Source organism: Pseudophryne corroboree, chromosome 1 (genome assembly GCF_028390025.1).
Source record: "Pseudophryne corroboree isolate aPseCor3 chromosome 1, aPseCor3.hap2, whole genome shotgun sequence".
In the NCBI taxonomy this organism is placed as follows: Eukaryota; Metazoa; Chordata; class Amphibia; order Anura; family Myobatrachidae; genus Pseudophryne; species Pseudophryne corroboree.
In genome coordinates, this window is record NC_086444.1 from 423,983,799 (window position 1) to 424,002,564 (window position 18,766).

General features: G+C 46.6%; 1 protein-coding gene across 2 annotated transcripts in view; it reads right to left on the reverse strand.

Moving 5' to 3' along the window:
• The window catches only part of SMTN (smoothelin), a 291,316-nt gene that overhangs the window by 32,281 nt on the left and 240,269 nt on the right, over positions 1 to 18,766 (reverse strand). For both annotated transcript variants that reach the window (XM_063913408.1, XM_063913409.1), the window contains exons 11-14: positions 8,757 to 8,903; positions 8,139 to 8,214; positions 7,783 to 7,947; positions 2,017 to 2,079 (exon numbers count right to left, since the gene is read on the reverse strand). In XM_063913408.1, the coding sequence (XP_063769478.1) occupies positions 2,017 to 2,079; positions 7,783 to 7,947; positions 8,139 to 8,214; positions 8,757 to 8,903 (451 nt within the window). The remainder of the gene's footprint in view (positions 1 to 2,016; positions 2,080 to 7,782; positions 7,948 to 8,138; positions 8,215 to 8,756; positions 8,904 to 18,766) is intronic.

Genomic DNA, 18,766 nt, shown 5'->3' on the forward strand with positions numbered 1-18,766 from the left:
TGGGTGCACTTTTTAATGTTTTCTGTTTTTATTGTATGTGAATTTTTTTATTAAAACCTCATTACTTGCAATTGTGGACGTATGGTACCTACCCATATATATGGAAATTGAACGTTTGGGATTGGAGAAAGGTTCATCCCCATTACCTATCCAGCGAAGGTGACAACAAAAGAAACCTTTCAAGGAACATAGGGATATACCCTAAGGTGAGCGTCATAATAAGAGAGAGGGTGCCTTCAGATTGTGGTGGATATGGTGTGATATATGAAGATCTTAAAGAAACCTTTCAGAACATATAGGGCTCATATATGAGGTGAGCGTCTCTAAAGAGGGGCTATAGAGAAAGAAGATTATTGGAGATAGTGTGAAAAGATACCTTTATATGTGTACCATCACTTGAAAGGAGGTCAGTTTGGAGGTGCGAACTGCCCAGAGAATATTGAACATCTAATATTGAGGATTATCCTGTAAAAATTGGAAAGGGGAGGAAATTCCTTCTATTCTTTAGGATTAGGAGCGCTTGTGTACTACTCTATTTTCTTGTAACATATAAGGATAGAGGGAAAGATGAATGCAGCAATGTACAGAGACATCGTGGATGAAAACCTGCTCCAGAGCGCTCTTGACCTCAGACTGGGGCGACAGTTCAACTTTCAGCAGGACAACGACCCTAAGCACACAGCCAAGATATCAAAAGGAGTGGTTTCAGGACAACTCTGTGAATGTCCCTGAGTGGCCCAGCCAGAGCCCGTACTTGAATCAGATTGAACATCTCTGGGGAGATCCTAAAATGGCTGTGCACAGATGCTTCCCATCCAACCTGATGAAGCTTGAGTGGTGCTGCAAAGAGGAATGGGCGAAACTGCCCAAAGATAGGTGTGCCAAGCTTGTGGCATCATATTCAAAAAGACTTGAGGCTGTAATTGCTGCCAAAGGTGCATCAACAAAGTATTGAGCAAAGGCTGTGAATACTAATGTACATGTGATTTCTTAGTTTTTTATTTTTAATAAATTTGCAAAAACCTCAAAACACACTTTTTTCACATTGTCATTATGGGGTATTGGGTGTAGAATTTTGAGGGAAAAAATTAATTTATTCCAGTTTGGAACAAGGCTGTAACATAATGTGGAAAAAGTGAAGCGCTGTGAATACTTTCCGGATGCACTGTATGCATACTTCAACACAGAAATGCTGCTCTCAAAATGGCACCCATGGGTTTTGTTGTCCCACTTGCGTAGACAAATCACGTGATTATTCTTTTCTCATGTTATCATGTTATCATAATCATGAAGAAACTTTAAGCAGCACAGGGGTTTTCATTGGCTTTATGCCAGGTACTTTCTTATGCTCTGCCGTTATAGTCACTAGTCAAAAGTCAAAATGGCTGAGTGGCCTGAACTGTGGTTAGTAGCTTATTTATTACCAGTTATTTATATAGCGCACACATATTACACAGCACTTTACAGAGAATATTTGGCCATTCACATCAGTCCCTGCCCCAGTGGAGCTTACAATCTAGGTTCCCTACCACAAGTACACACATTCACACTAGGGTTAATTTTGTAGGGAGCCAATTAACCTACCAGTATAATTTTTGGATTGTGGGAGGAAACCCACGCAAGTACGGGGAGAATATACAAACTCCACACAGTTAGGGTCACGGTTGTAATTGAACCCATGACCTCAGTGCTGTGAGGCAGTAATGCTAACCATTACACCATCCGTTCTGCTTCTTGGATAGCATCATTACAGGGTACATTTGAAGCAATGTGAAGGAACGTATGCACTATTCTCAGCAATTTCAAGTAAACTGTATATACTTTTATCTAGTAGAATAATTTTAACTAATTATTAGTAAGGAGACATTTCAGCTTTCACATGCTTATATATTGCTATATATTCCATAATCCACTCTGGAAAAGAGCTCCCTTTTCTTCCTATAACACACTGAAGTGAGATTAACTGAAAAACATGCCATGTCAATATGATGTTATTCTGTTACTTTATATACTTACTCTCTGATCGCTTCATGTAGCTGGCCTCCACAGTGGTGGTTCTGGAGGTTTTGCTGCCATCATCTGTAAAACAATGCGCATATAAAAAAAAAGACAGAGATGCGTCCCTGTAGATATGAAGAAACTCAAGATCACGCTTTCAAAGGGTTCTCCGAGGACATTAGATAACTTTTATAGATAGAGCAGATTGATCATACAGGAAAAAAAAAAAAGTACCAGCATACAAATTAATTACTACAGCGATCTCACAACCAAACACACACTATAATAAGAATTTACTCACCGGTAATTCTATTTCTCGTAGTCCGTAGTGGATGCTGGGTACTCCGTAAGGACCATGGGGTATAGACTGGCTCCGCAGGAGACTGGGCACTCTCAAAAGAAAGATTAGGTACTATATCTGGTGTGCACTGGCTCCTCCCTCTATGCCCCTCCTCCAGACCTCAGTTAGGGAAACTGTGCCCGGAAGAGCTGACATTACTAGGAAAGGATTTGGAATCCAGGGTAAGACTCATACCAGCCACACCAATCACACCGTACAACTCGTGATAACTATACCCAGTTAACAGTATGAACAATAACGGAGCCTCTCTCAACAGATGGCTCATACAATAACCCTTTAGTTAAGCAATAACTATATACATGTATTGCAGAGAGTCCGCACTTGGGACGGGCTCCCAGCATCCACTACGGACTACGAGAAATAGAATTACCGGTGAGTAAATTCTTATTTTCTCTGACGTCCTAGTGGATGCTGGGTACTCCGTAAGGACAATGGGGATTATACCAAAGCTCCCAAACGGGCGGGAGAGTGCGGATGACTCTGCAGCACCGAATGAGCAAACTCAAGGTCCTCCTCAGCCAGGGTATCAAACTTGTAGAATTTTGCAAAAGTGTTTGAACCCGACCAAGTAGCAGCTCGGCAAAGTTGTAAAGCCGAGACCCCTCGGGCAGCCGCCCAAGAAGAGCCCACCTTCCTCGTGGAATGGGCTTTTACTAATTTAGGATGCGGCAGTCCAGCCGCAGAATGTGCAAGCTGAATCTTGCTACAGATCCAGCGAGCAATAGTCTGCTTTGAAGCAGGAGCACCCAGCTTGTTGGGTGCATGCAGGATAAATAGCGAGTCAGTTTTTCTAACTCTAGCCGTCCTGGAAACAAAGTTTCAGGGCCCGGACAACGTCCAGCAACTTGGAATCCTCCAAGTCCCTAGTAGCCGCAGGCACCACAATAGGTTGGTTCAAATGAAACGATAATACCACCTTAGGGAGAAATTGGGGACGAGTCCTCCATTCTGCCCTTTCCATATGCAAGATCAGATATGGGCTTTTACATGACAAAGCCGCCAATTCTGACACACGCCTAGTCCAAGCTAAGGCCAAAAGCATGACCACTTTCCAAGTGAGATATTTTAGCTCCACGGTCTTAAGTGGCTCAAACCAGTGGGATTTTAGGAATCCAACACACGTTAAGATCCCAAGGTGCCACTGGAGGCACAAAAGTGGCTGAATATGCAGCACTCCTGTAACAACGTCCGAACTTCAGGCAGTGAAGCCAGTTCTTTTTGAGAGAAAAAGGGATAGGGCCGAAATCTTGGCCTTTATGGATCCTAATTTTAGGCCCATAGTCACTCCTGACTGTAGGAAGTGCAGGAATCGACCCCCCTGGAATTCCTCTGTAGGGCCTTCCCGGCCACACACCAAGCAACCTATTTTCGCCATATACCGTGAAAAAGTCTTGCTGTCACGGCTTTCCTAGCCTTTATCAGCGTAGGAATAACTGCATCCAGAATGCCCTTTTCCACTAGGATCCGGCGTGCAACCGCCATGCCGTCCAACGCAGCCGCGGTAAGTCTTGGATCAGACAGGGTCCCTGTTGCAACATGTCCTGACTGAGAGGCAGAGGCCATGGGTCCTCTGAGAGCATCTCTTGCAGTTCCAGGTACAGAGTCCTTCTTGGCCAATCCGGAGCAAAGAATATTGTTCACACTCCTCCGTTTATTACAATTCTCAGCCCTTGGGTCTGAGAGGAAGAGGAGGGAATATATAGACCGACTGGAACACCCACGGTGTTACTAGTGCGACCACAGCTATCGCCTGAGAGTCCCTTGACCCAGCGTAAAACCTTTTTTATCTTTTTATTGAGATGGGACGCCATGTAGTCCACCTGAGGCAGTTTCCATCAATTTGCAAAACTACGTGAAGACTTCCTGATGAAGTCACCACTTTCCCGGGTGGAGGTCGTGTCCACTCCCGGAATGAACACTGCTGACAGTGCGCTTACTTGATTCTCCGCCCAGCGAAGAATTCTGGTGGCTTTTACCCTCGCCACCCTGCTCCTTGTGCCGCCCTGGCGGTTTACATGAGCCCCTGCGGTCTGACTGGATCAGAACCGGTTGGTCGCGAAGCAGGAACTCCGCTTGACTTAGGGCGTTGTATATGGCCCTTAGTTCCAGGATATTGATGTGAAGGCAAGTCTGTTGGCTTGACCACAAACCTTGGAATTTTCTTCCCTGTGTAACTGCCCCCCACCCTCGGAGGCTTGCATCCGTGGTCACCAGGACCCAGTCCTGAATGCCGAATCTGCGGCCCTCGAGAAGGTGAGCACTCCGCAGCCACCACAGGAGAGACACCCTGGCCCTGGGGGATAGGGTGATTAACCGATGCATCTGAAGATGTGATCCGGACCACTTGTCCAGTAAGTTCCATTGTCCTTGCATGGAACCAGCCGAAGGGGATGGCCTCGTATGATGCCATCATCCTTCCCAGGACTCGAGTGCAGTGATGCACTGACACCTGTTTTAGTTTTCAATGGATTCCTGACCAGTGTCATGAGCTCCTGAGCTCTCTCTATCGGGAGATAAACCCTCTTCTGGTCTGTGTTTAGGATCATGCCTAGGCGAAGCAGATGAGCTGTATGAACCAACTGCGACTTCGGAATATATAGAATCCAGTCGTGTTGCCGTTTCACTTCCAGAGAAGGTGATACGCTGTCCAGCAACTGCTCTCTTGATCTCGCTTTTATGAGGAGATCATCCAAGTATGTGATAATAGTGACACCTTGCGTCCGCAGGAGCACCATCATATCCGCCATTACCTTGGTGAAATTGGTAATGACAATCCCGTACCGCAATTCTGAGGTACGCCTGATGAGGTGGATAAATGGGGACACGAAGGTATGCATCCCTTATGTCCCGATTCATTTCAGGCTTGCAATGACCGCTCTTAGCGATTCCATCTTGAACCTGAACCTTTTCAGGTATATGTTCAGGGATTTTAATACAATATGGGTCTAACCGAACCGTCTGGTTTCAGGATTATAACATGGTCGAATAATAACACCCTCTTGTTGAAGGAGGGGACCCTTGACCACCACCTGTTGAAGATACAATTTACGAATTGCAGTTAACACTGGCTCCCTCTCTTGGGGGGAAGCCCGCCGGGTCCTCGGTGAGGGGGCATCTTCTCACAGTCCAGCCTGTATCCCTGCGATACAATTTCTATTGCCCAGGGATCTAACAGGGAGTAAACCCACTTGTGACCCACTCGTGGTTGAACTTACGAAGGCGTGTCCCCACCGGGCCTAGCTCCGCCTGTGGAGCCCCAGCGACATGCGGTGGATTTTTGTAGAGGCCGGGGAGGACTTCTGTTCCTGGGGACTAGCTGTGTTGTACAGCTTCTTTCCTCTGCCCCCGGCTCTGACAAGAAAGGATGCACCTCAGACTTTGTTTCTTTATTCGAAAAGCTGCATTTAATAATGTCGTGCTTTCCTAGGCTGTGCAGGAATATAAGGCAAAATATCAGAATTACCAGCTATAGCTGTGGAGACCAGGCCCGAGAACCTCTCTCCACACAATCCTCAGCCTTCCATATGCCTCTTAAGTCGGCATCATCTGTCCAATGTATATTCTACAGGACACGTCAAGCAGAAATCGACATAGCTTTTGTCTCTAGGACCCAGTATACTCATGTCCCTTTGGGCATGCTTTATAATTATATATCTATCACTTAAGACAGCATCTTAAAATATTTATATGCATACTAGGGTCTCAATCTCTGCTGATAAGGTACCTGTCCACGCTGCCACAGCGCCACAAACCCATGCCGACACAATCGCCGGTCTGGGTAGTATACTAGAATGTGCACACTATCTGCAGGATCCCTGAGAATAGCTAGTGCAAACAGGACACCCAAGGGGAAGATTCTCAACACATCCTGGCCCTAGTGGGGAAAGGATACAGCCTGAGAATTCTCTTGTGGGAAGCTGCCGTCTCTTGTCTGGAGATTCCCGCTCTTTTTCCTCATGAGAGGAGGGAAATTTACCTCAGCATTCTTCCCCTTAACATGTGTACTCTCGTGTCAGGGACAGATGAGTCATCAGTGATATGCAAATCATCTTTTATTCCAATAATCATATATTGAATATCTTTTAGCCCTCTTGGCTGTAACTTTGCATTATCGTAGTCGACAGTGGAGTTAAACTCCGTGTCGATACTTTGTTATTTTGGATAGTGAACATAGAGAGACTCTGAAGGACTCTGTGACATAGGGACAGACCAGGGTAGATTTCCTTTCTGTTCCCTAACCTTTTGTGCAATAATTTTACCTCAGCACTTACACATATCCAAACAGGTGTCGGCGTTGTCGACGGAGACACCCTCCCACACACTTATCCGCTCTATCACCTCCTTAGAGGAGCCTTTTACCTCAGACATGTCGACACACGCGTACCGACACACTACACACACAGGGGATGCTCTATTTGAAGACAGTTCCCCCACCAGGCCCTTTGGAGAGACAGAGAGAGAGTATGCCAGCACACACCACAGCGCTATATAATACAGGGATGTACACTATACTGAGTGATTTTTCCCCTATAGCAGCTTATATACACAGTTTTGCGCCTAAATTTATGTGCCCCCCCTCTCTTTTTTACCCTTTGTGTACCAGGATACTGCAAGGGAGAGCCTGGGGAGCTTCCTTCCAGCTGAGCTGTGAAGAGAAAATGGCGCCGGTGTGCTGAGGAAGAAGGCCCGGCCCCCTCAGCGGCGGGCTTCTGTCCTTTTATGTACTTTAATGGCGGGGGTTAATGCACATATACAGTTTATTAGACTGTATTATGTGCTTTTCGCCAAGTAAGGTAATCTAATTGCTGCCCAGGGCGCCCCCCCCCCCCAGCGTCCTGCACCCATCAGTGACCGGAGTGTGTGGTGTGCTAAGGGAGCAATGGCGCACAGCTGCAGTGCTGTGCGCTACCTTAATGAAGACCGGAGTCTTCAGCCACCGATTTTCAACTTCTCTTCGTTCTTCTGGCTCTGCAAGGGGGACGGCGGTGCGGCTCCGGGACCGGACGACCGAGGACTGGGCCTGTGTTCGATCCCTCTGGAGCTAATGGTGTCCAGTAGCCTTAGAAGCCCAAGCTAGCTGCAAGCAGGTAGGTTCGCTTCTCTCCCCTCAGTCCCACGTAGCAGTGAGTCTGTTGCCAGCAGATCTCACTGAAAATAAAAAACCTAACAAATACTTTCTTTTCTAGGAAGCTCAGGAGAGCCCCTAGGGTGCATCCAGCTCTGGCCGGGCACAGATACTAACTGAGGTCTGGAGGAGGGGCATAGAGGGAGGAGCCAGTGCACACCAGATATAGTACCTAATCTTTCTTTTAAGAGTGCCCAGTCTCCTGCGGAGCCCGTCTATACCCCATGGTCCTTACGGAGTACCCAGCATCCACTAGGACGTCAGAGAAATATAAAATAATAACGGACGCATTACTTACTGGACTGTACCAGTCGCTGTGTTTTAGTGATGGTGCTGACAGCAGATCCGTGATTTGAGGTTTCTCTCTGCCGTAAGCTGGCCTCTGTGCTGCGTGCCAGCCTAGCCTCCTTCTCCTTGTTCTTCAGTTCCTGCAAGCGCTGATCTCGCTCCTTCTCCCGTTGTTCTGGTTGGGGCGCAAGCACAAGTCAAATGAGCACATTTAATAAACAGGAGTCCTCCTTTCACGAGCAACCACTGAGTCCTTAACTAATCAAAATAATCAAGTGTTACAGCCAGCAAGCACTTAAGAAAAGGATCGCAGACCAGGAGATACCAATAAGCATGAAACGGTATGTGAATAGGTGTGTAATATACCTCTCTTCCTCTGCCGCAGCTCCCGCATGGCTGTCCTGATTATCCTTCTCTCCTCAAAGTCTGTGGTATTATCCAACTATAAGAAATACATTACACAGAAAATACGTTTTCATGCCTTTAATCAGTCAGGGAACATCTCTCTAATGGTTTCAATTCTCCCAACCACTATGCATTAACAATGTTAGTTATCCAGATATAAAACTTATAAACTTAATTAGGTTTGCAGAACCTCAGCTCTTCAACAGATCGTTACTTCATAACAAGTAATGGCAGGAAAGGAGATACCCAGTCTCACCGCTCTCAGTGATGGATCACAATGTAGAGTATGCTAGGAAGTTTTCCCAAGACAAATGATTCTGCCATCTGTCACAATGTATTATTGGAGCATAAGCAGTACCCCAGGGAAGCTAGTTACTGAGGCCTGCTACTGACCCAACACCACTTGACGGCTGGAATTTGGTTGCATTACATTAACACAAAGCATCCTATGCAAACTTCTGGTAAGTGTGCCCAAGAGGGTCCTGGGGTAACTGGTTTAATCCTTGCAATGTCTGGGAAGTTGGACCCTAAAGCCGCAATCCACAAAATAGCACACTACTGCTGCGTCCACTGTCTCACCATCTTATCAAGAACGTCCTCATCCTCTATAGTGCGCAGAGACTCTGCTGTCAGCTTGCTTTTTTTCTCCTCTTCTACTTTCACCGTTGTGCTGGGAAGAAATACCTCCACCTGCTGATTACTGGGCTGTGCTGGCTCTGGCTCAACCTATGGAAAAGCAACAAGTTTTACAGACAGAAATAACTGCACACAAGAGACAATAACACTATGTCCTGCAATGGAAGGTAAGAGCAATATCCCTTCGCACATCACAGATAAGATCCTGAAACACCTATATTATATATTGTAATTGATTGGTATTTAAGTGATCCTTTACATCATGGGTCTTCAACCTCGGCCCTCCAGTTGCTGTGGAACTACACATCCCAGCATGTCCTGTCACAGTTTTGCAATTGATGCATGCTAAAACGGAGGCAGCACACGCTGGTATGTGTAGTTCCACAGAAGCTGGAGGGCAGAGTTTGAAGACCCATGCTTTACATAATAGAATTAAAGTAAAAATATACCATTGATATACTGTACTACATTTGCGTGTAATTATCATATCATTGTCCATTGCTTGCAACAAAATTTCTCTCATCTACCATGTACATCAAAGGCAGGTACTGCTTGATATAAAACTGCATGGCCAGACACTGGCAGTGTTAGTAACCAAGTTATTCCCTTCGGAATCATATCCGTCAGTATCTCGTGGGCAGCTGCTGCCCGCTTTCTGTTTCTCTACTTCCTTACATATGTTAAAGGATAGGACATGTAAAAGATCCCTCCAAACCAGCCCGATTACAGTGTAAGCTGCCCACAGGATGCCAGAGCAGAGAATAAAACAGAGGCTTTGTATGGATGAGTTGCTAGTGAACCACAGAAACACAGACACGTTGCTGGCATCTGATACAAATAGCTAGATCAGTACTGAGCAAGACAAAATCTTGCGGTGTAAATAAGAGGCAGATTTAAAGAAAAAGGTGGATACCCTACATTGTGGCTAACTAGGTGTATGAGGATACATCTGTATTTTTTAAATAGATGATGCTATGTGGATAACAATGTGAGCCAGCATAAAATGGATCAGCAGATTTAGTGCATTTAATCAATGGAGAATAATCGCTCTGAAATCTCAATACTCAGGTCAAAGTTGAATTTCCTGCCCTGAATTGCACAAGATCAGAAAAAATAAATCACCTGAATAATCAATTGCTAATCCTATTATGGTCAATGAATGCAATTAATCTCAGTACACTATACAGCTAATGTACTGTATGACTAAAAAGAGATGTTGCGCTATACAGTAGTTAAAAGATACCTGCATAGATCACCCAAAATAACTAAATGGTGCAAATGTGTGTCTGATGAATGGCTTGTAATTGAGTGACTGAGAAATCATTACTAGTATAGTCCTTACGTTGACAATACATGTGCATTCCACTGACCTGGTGGCTTCTGGCAAATTACTGCAACTACAGTATCTTTAGGATACAAACAATACTCCTTCATAGATAGGCTAGTATCATGGACCATAGTCACAATCCATTCAGGACATGTAGAAAGGAATCTGGTGTGGCACTTGCAAAATAGACATTTAAATGAATAGTCAGAAGCTCTAACCAGGTGTTCTTAATATTGGTAGCAGCTCCCTAGAGCTCTAAATAGGGGTACTAGACAAGTATTAATTATGAACTAGAACTACTGAAAATAAATACTGTATACTACATTTTACCAGACGAGCAGTAACTTGCTACAGGCTAATGAGTAAATCAAATGAAATTATGTAAAATCCTTAACTTTGAAAAACAAAGCCGCAAACTACTTGGAAATGCCTAACAAAGTGGAGACAATGGACATTTCATTCAAATGCAGTGAAAACATAAGGACTTAACCATGCACTTACAAGGCTGTTACTTCTAGACAGATGCACAGAGGAAGACCTACGAGTGCTGGCAAACCTTGGAGGGTGAGGAACAGAGGTGCAAATTTCCTGTGCACCTAGGAAGAGTGTCAGCTCTTCCACCTGCCGTGCCAACCTCTCTTGCTCCATACGGAGATGCAGGTTCTCTTCCTTCAAGTCATTGACGGCAGATGAGAGCGGTTCCAACAAAATAGCCATATCATGCAGCTGCTGGGTGACCTGCTTCTGAAAAAGCATAAACTCATGCTCGGCATTCTGCAACGGTTCTGTGTGCTGGTTATCCAGCTGCTGAAGGCCTGCACTAGGCATGGTTAGACCAGCTGGGTTTGGGCAGCTTGTTCTGCACACAACCTAGTGTAACGGAGACACTGAGGAAGGTGTGGGGGTGTGGCTCCTGGCAGAGCTACTGCCACAAATCAGAGGGGATCTGTCCAAGGACACACAGCTTGGATCCTGCTCTGATCCCATTTCTAATCCAGATATGGGGAAAGGTTTACAGACAGGAGCTATAAATATATTTACATAACATCTCACTGCAAACACAAAGGGAAGAAAGATGTTGGCACAGCAGGTGGCAGGAAGCTGCCTATTCTAGGAGCAGCAGACAAAGTACTTTCCTGTTAGTAGCAGTGCCATACTTACTGTACATTGCTGCAGACACATTGTTCTGGTTATCCAGACACTGAGATCTACACATAAATTAGGATTATTTTGAACATTACTATAAAATCAAGCAGGCTTTACACTGTCTTTTTTATTGAGTATTTATTTAATAACAGAACATAAAAAGGTAGCCCCCCCCAAAAAAAACAAAAACAAACCCCAACTACATAACAGAGCACAACAATGCATCTAGTAATGTAACACCAAATATAAAGGGGGGTACTCACGGAGCGATATTCTAAGCAATCTGACTAGATTGCTTAGAATATCGGCATGATTGCTCCGTGTGTAGCCCCCTCAGCGATAGCGATGCGCGGCCCCGCACATCGCTATCGCTGCTGCTAGATTGGCCTGCATGCCCCCCCCATCTCCCCCCGCACGCTCAGCACAGATCGCGCTGTGCTGAGCGGTTCGCTCAGCACACATCTCTCCCAAATCGGCCCGTGGGTACTGGGCTTAACAGTACAGTTGAATGAGGAAAATAGGATTTTAATACCTACCAGTAAATCCTTTTCTCGTAGTCAATGAGGGATATTGGGGGCAACTATTACGATGGGGCATAGACGAGGTCCATAGGAGCCAGTGCACTTTAATTTTCTTCAACTGGGTGTGATGGCTCCTCCATTCTAAGCCCCCTCCCACAGGCAGTTAGAGGTAAAAACGTGCTAAAGGGGAAAGGACATATATGAGAGAAGGAAAAGGTGGCGAGATTCAGACACCAGCACACCACTAACATACAACAACCAGCAACGGCTGGTAATAACAAACAGCAAACTATGAACAGGTAACTAGAGAACAAGAACCTGTAGAAAAGTCCATGCACTGAGGCGGGCGCTCAATATCCCTTAAGTACTATGAGAAAAGGATTTACCAATAGGTATTAAAATCCTATTTTCTGTAGCATCCATAAGGGATATTGGGGGAAACTAGTATGATGGGGACGTCCCAAAGCTTCCAGAACAGGCGGGAATGTGCGGAGACTGCTGCAGCACTGCCTGCCCAAACTGGGAATCCTCTTTGGCCAAAGTATCAAACTTGTAGAACTTCACAAAGGTGTTCTTCCCCGACCAGGTAGCAGCTCGGCATAGTTGCAAGGCCGAGACTTCACGGGCAGCCGCCCAAGAAGAGCCCACAGATCTTGTAGAGTGGGCATTCAGAGACTTAGCAACAGGTAAGGCTGCCGACACATAGGATTGTTATATAGGGAGCCTAATCCAACGAGCAATGGACTGCATTGAAGCAGGGCAACCCTTCTTCTGCGCATCATAGAGCAGAACAAGGAATCAGTCTTTCTGACCCGAGCCGTGCGCTTGACATAGATCCTCAAGGCATGTCCAGCATCCAATGCCTCCGGAAGAGCAGAAGCATCAGAACTGGACAGAATTACAATAGGTTGATTCAGGTGAAACGCGGAGACAACCTTCGGCAGGAACTGCTGTCTAGTTTGGAGCTCCGCTCTGTCCTCGTAAAAGACCAAGGGGGTAATTCAAAGTTGATCGCAGCAGGAATTTTTTTTGCAGTTGGGCAAAACCATGTGCAGTGCAGGGGGGCAGATATAACATTTGCAGAGAGAATTAGATTTAGGTGGGTTATTTTGTTTCTGTGCAGGGTAAATACTGACTGCTTTATTATTACACTGCAATTTAGATTGCAGATTGAACTCACCACACCCAAATCTAATCTCTCTGCACATGTTATATCTGCCTCCCCTGCAGTGCACATTGTTACTGCTAACAAAGTTCCTGCTGCGATCAACTCAGAATTACCCCCTAAGTACGGACTTTTAACCGATAAGGCCCCCAATTCCAAGACACGTCGAGCAGAAGCTATGGCCAGTAACATCAGTCTTCCACGTGAGATACTTGTCTACCATCATCAGAGGTTCAAACCAGGAGGACTGTAGAAATGCTAACACAACATCCAAATCCCAGGGTGCCGTAGGCGGCACAAAAGGTGGTTGGATGTGGAGTACCCCTTGCAAGAAGGTCTGAACATCCGGCAACACTGCCAATTTCATCTGGAAGAAAATGGAGAGGGCTGACATCTGGACCTTAATGGAACCCAGACATAAGCCCTTATTCACACCAGCCTGCAGGAAATGTAAAAACGTCCCGAGTGAAACTCAGCAGGCGGATACGTGCGGTCCTCGCACCAAGAGACATACAGATATGATGATAGTGTTTTGACGTCACAGGTTTCCTGGCCTGAACCATGGTAGCAATAACCTTTTTGGAAAGGCCATGTGAGATAGGATGTTCCGCTCAACCTCCATGCCATCAAACGAAGTCGCCGTAAGTCCAGGTAGACGAATGGTCCTTGTTGAAGATCACTTCTGAGTGGTAGAGACCATGGGTCTTCGACGCACATGTCCAGAAGCTTTGCGTACCACGCCCTCCGAGGCCAATCAGGGGCAATCAGAATTGCCTGGACTCCCTGATTCTGATTCGCTTGTGCACCCTTGGGAACAATGGAATCGGAAGAAACAGGTAGACCAGCTGGTAAGGCCAAGGCGTCGTCAGTGCATCTACTGCCCTCGGCTGAGGGTCCCTGGTCCGTGAGCAATACCAGGGAAGTTTCTTGTTGAGACGAGAAGCCATCATGTCTATTTGTAGGCAACCCCACCGGTGAATGATCTCCCCCGGATGGAGATCATGACGACTCAGGAAGTCCGCCTCCAAGTTGTCCATACCTGGAATGAAGATTGCCGACATGTCTCTTGCATTTCTTTCCGCCCACAGAAGTATCTGACACCTCTCGCCTGCAGGCTCTGCGTTTTGTCCTTCCTTGTCAATTGATATATGTCACCACCGTGGCGTTGTCCGACTGCACCCAGATTGCATGATCCTTGAGCAGAGGAGAGGCCTGAAGCAGAGCATTGTAGATCGCCTGAAGTTCCCGAATGTTGATCAGAAGGAGGCTTTCGTAGGCTGGCCACCTGCCCTGGAACTGTGCCCCTTGGGTGACAGCTCCCCATCCCCTCAGACTCGCATCCGTCGTGAGGAGGGTCCAATCCGGAATCCCGAAATTCCGGCCTTCCAGGAGATTGGAGGGCTGTAGCTACCACAGGAGGGAAATCCTGGCCTGAGGTGACAGCCGAATCATCCGATGCATCTGTAGATGTGAGCCGGACCACTTGCTCAGGAGATCCAACTGAAATGTTCTGGCATGGAACCTCCCACACTGGATCGCCTTGTATGAAGCAACCAACTTGCCTAACAATCTTATGCAAAGATGTACGGACACTTGAGTAGGTCGGAGCACCATGTGGACCATCTCTTGAAGCGTTTTATCCTTGTCCTCTGGTTGAAACACCTTCTGGGCCACAGTATCCAACAACATCCCCAGGAACAGGAACCTCCAACTTGGCTCCAGTTGGGACTTCTGTAAGTTGAGGATCCACCCATGGTCTGACAGAGGATGGATGGCGCGGTCGATATGGAGCAACAAAAGCTCCTTGGATCGCGCTGTTATCAAAAGGTCATCCAGATAAGGGACCACATTGACCCCCTGGACCCGGAGTTGAAGCATCATCTCTGCCATCACCTTCGTGAATACCCTCGGGGCTGTAGCCAGGTCAAAGGGCACTTCTTGGAATTGGAAGTGATCGTCCAGCAAGGCAAACCATAGATATGCCTGATGGAGGCGGCCAAATCGGAATATGGAGCTAGGCGTCCTTGATATCCAAGGAGACCATAAATTCGTGTTCTTCCAGGCCCGCAATCACTGCTCACAGGGATTCCATTTTGAACTTGCACACCCTCAAATAAGGATTCAAGGATTTCAGATTCAGAATGGGTCTGACCGAACCATATGGCTTCAGCACCACAAACAGGTTTGAGTAAAACCTCTTGTTGCGTTGCGGTAGTGGTACTGGAATAATGACGTGGGACTGGACCAACTTTCGGATAGCCTGTTGCATCTTGCATATCCTCCAAAGCTTGTAAGCCCGATTTGAAAAATTGTTTAGGGGATGGAGGTGGTGGTGGTGGGGGGGGGGGGGGGGGGTTAGGGAGTACTGTCGAACTCCAGCCTGTAGCCCTGAGAAACAAGATCTATGACCCAGGCCTCCTGGCAGGAAGCCTCCCAGACGTGGCTGAAGTGACGCAGTCGAGCTCCCACCTCGAGATCCCCTCGGGTGGGTGGGCACTGTCATGCTGAGGTCTTAGTAGGAGCAGAGCCGGAGGACTATTCCTGAGAACTGGTGCTTGCTGGTTTTCTGGACTTACCTCTGGTGCCTCTAGCAACATTGGAGGCACCTCTGGCCTTAGATCGAAACCTGTGAGACCGAAAGGACTGGAGAGACGGCCCCGGATAGAAACGTGGAATTCCCAGACATAACTTTTGAAATCCAAGTATCCAATGCGACCCCAAAAAAAGTCATTACCCAGAAAAGGGGAGGGATTCCACACTACGTTTGGATTTTGCGTCCGCAATCCACTGACGCAACCACAAGGCCCTGCGTGCCGACACTGCCATGGCAGAACTCCGAGCATTAATATTCCCCATCTCCTTGAGCGAATCACAGAGGACACGGGTAATGCCCTGAATGTGCTTCAGGAGGGTTACCATAGTAATTAAGGGCATATCCCGCGAGAGGCCCCCCTGAATTTGAATGGCCCAAGAATGAATAGCAGGGGTCATCCAGCAACCCGCAATAACCGGTCTTTGTGCTATACCGGCTGTTGTGTATATAGATTTTAGTGTAGACTCAATCCTCCTATCCCCAGGATCCTACATGGTAAAGGAGCCCAGGGTGGGTAGCACCGCCTTTTTAGACAGGCGAGACACAGATATCCACCCCAGGGGCTTCCTCCCAAAATTTTCTACCTTCAGGTGCAAATGGGAAAGTGAGCAAAAACTTTTTTGGTCACTTGCCATTTTTTGTCTGGATTTTTCCAGGCCTGTTTGAATAAGTCATCTAACTCTGTAGAATCAGGGAAAGTGACATTAGGCTTGTTTAATACAAAGAAAAACGACTGCTGAGATGCACCGTCCTCTAGAGGGAGCTTCAACACATCCCTTATAGCTAAAATGAGGGGTTCAATACCCTGAGCAGCATCTGGAGCCCCTCCAACGGGATACGGGTCATCCCCATCATGCTGTATATCATCATCTGTATCAGATAGTATAGCAGGTAAACCACGCTTCTGGGGACCTGCATGAGAGAGGGAAGGGGGGAGGGGCTGTGTATCTGCCCTAGCAGCTAAATCTGCAATAGCTTGTTGCAGCAGCTGAGTTTTCTGCACATTAGCAGTAAGCTGGGATGACATATCTGACATCAGTCTTGAGACCCTAACCAGTGGAGCTCTGGACCCTCTCCCCAGCTCTTTCACTGATTTGTGAAGACTGACTGCATTGTTCACAGGAAAAACATTAGATAAGGGAGAGAGTCTAGTGTGACATACACTGCACAGCTTGTGTTTACCCATGTTTCACAGTAAGCACAACATACACACAGACCATTATAATGCAAGCCTGCCCTTACTGCATGTGAGAGGAAAGACAGAGGTAGAGAGGACAACAGGACACCCTCAGCTGCACAGCCCCAGTGAGGCTGTCCGCTCTCTATAATACAGTAAACACTAATAAATTATTGTCCTAAATAGGCTCAGGATAGTGTACACAACGGCTCTCCCCCATTTGCTACACCGTGTACCAGATACCCAGCATGTCTGTAGAATCAGGAAGCGCTGTGTGCGCTGTATGTGGCTGCAGTAAGCAGAGGAAGGCGCCAAAATGCCTCAGGTCCCGCTCTGAGGTAGATTCACACCCTCCAGCGGCACCGGAGCTACTACATATATTATACTGGCAAAAGTCTCCTTTTAAGCTTAAAACATCACACAAGTGCTAGTTAAGCCTTGTTGTGCCAGTTCTAAACGGGGGTGGATCTTAGCGGGACCCCCCAGGGAGGGTCCTGTATGCCGCACCCGTGGTCAGCCGCACTTTGAAGCGGGGGACCCCCCCTAGCGGGGCCCCCGGTTTGGCCTCACCACCAATGTCACCTTCAGGCAGCATTAGGGGTGTGCGGCGTGCTGTGTTGAAGAAATGTAAAGTGCACTGGCTCTTTTGGACCCCATCTATACTTCATCGTACTAGTTTTCCCCCAATGTCCCTTATGGATGTTAGAGAAATACAAAGTAAGATGTGAACATAGTAAGTGAAGTTTTATATCACAACCAAATATAATAACAAATACCATACTTAAAACATACGGGAAAGCAGGGAAACCTACAGGACACCAAGGGAAAATTAGAGAGTAGAAGGCTCCAGGTCTAGAGCAAAGTGGTAGGTATTTTCGTTTGGTATGCACATATCAGGCATGAGAAACAGTGGTGTTTACCAAACCAACTCAGCCCATCTCCTGATGCCTGGATTGGTTTGGTAAAGTCTTGTGGAGCCACCCAACCATAAGCAATAAGCACTTTAACTAAAATTAGGAGAATAGAGATAAAGTTGTAAATAAGAGCTGAAAGAACAGAGAGGCATAGATCAAAAATACAGAGACGCGGGTCAAAAAGTGGAATACTGATCCCAGTCTCACCAACACATTGTACCACAAAACTTCTGACACTCATGGGCAGGTGGCAGAAATCAGCATCAATAGTAAAAGACCGTGGGCAGGAGGTAGAGGTCAACCGCTCCAGCTTACAAGAGGCACTGGACTCCAATAGACTCAAGATGTAAAGTTGTATCTGCTAAAAACTGGCATAAGCCGAAGCCACACCAGGAAAACAAAATACCAACCGCCTATCATCCTTCAAGGGGGCCCAAGTCACTCTCCCACAGCAACCTGAGATACTGGAACCATTCTTCCCCAAAGTGTAGCATTAGAGAGTAGTAAATATAAGATATACATATTTTGGTAAGAAGGGTGTCGAGCACGCTATGGACAGGAGACTCAGAAGTACCTAGTGTGGTACCTCCCCATTGACCACAAAGAGCATTTCGGTGCTGCAAGTATCTAAAAAGATATTGTTTGGAAGACAATTGAGACAAGGAGCACAGCACATCATTCTTGTACAATTGGCACAAAGATCTAATAGAGTCAGATCGCCGGAGGTGCAGGTTGCCAGACGATCTGACTATTTTTTTTTTTTTTTTTTTAGAGGGGCAAACAATTACAAGGAAAAACCATGCCTTGTAAGGGACTGTCTCTTTAAAAGAAAAAACGTCTGAGATCGGCTGGCATCCTGCACCTCCAGTGATCTCGGACTCCATTACATCATGCAGACAGTGCCCACCCCACATGACAACCAGACAGAAAGACACTCGTGAGTAAAAAATTCAGAATAAGGATTACCCCAGAGGGGAGAATAGGGATCAATACCCAAATTGCCCAACATCTTTGCTGCTTAAGAATAAAGGCCAGCAGAATGTCAGACCACTCCTTACAGACTATGGGGGTTATTCAGAGTTGTTAGTAAGCCAAAAAGTTAGCAATTGG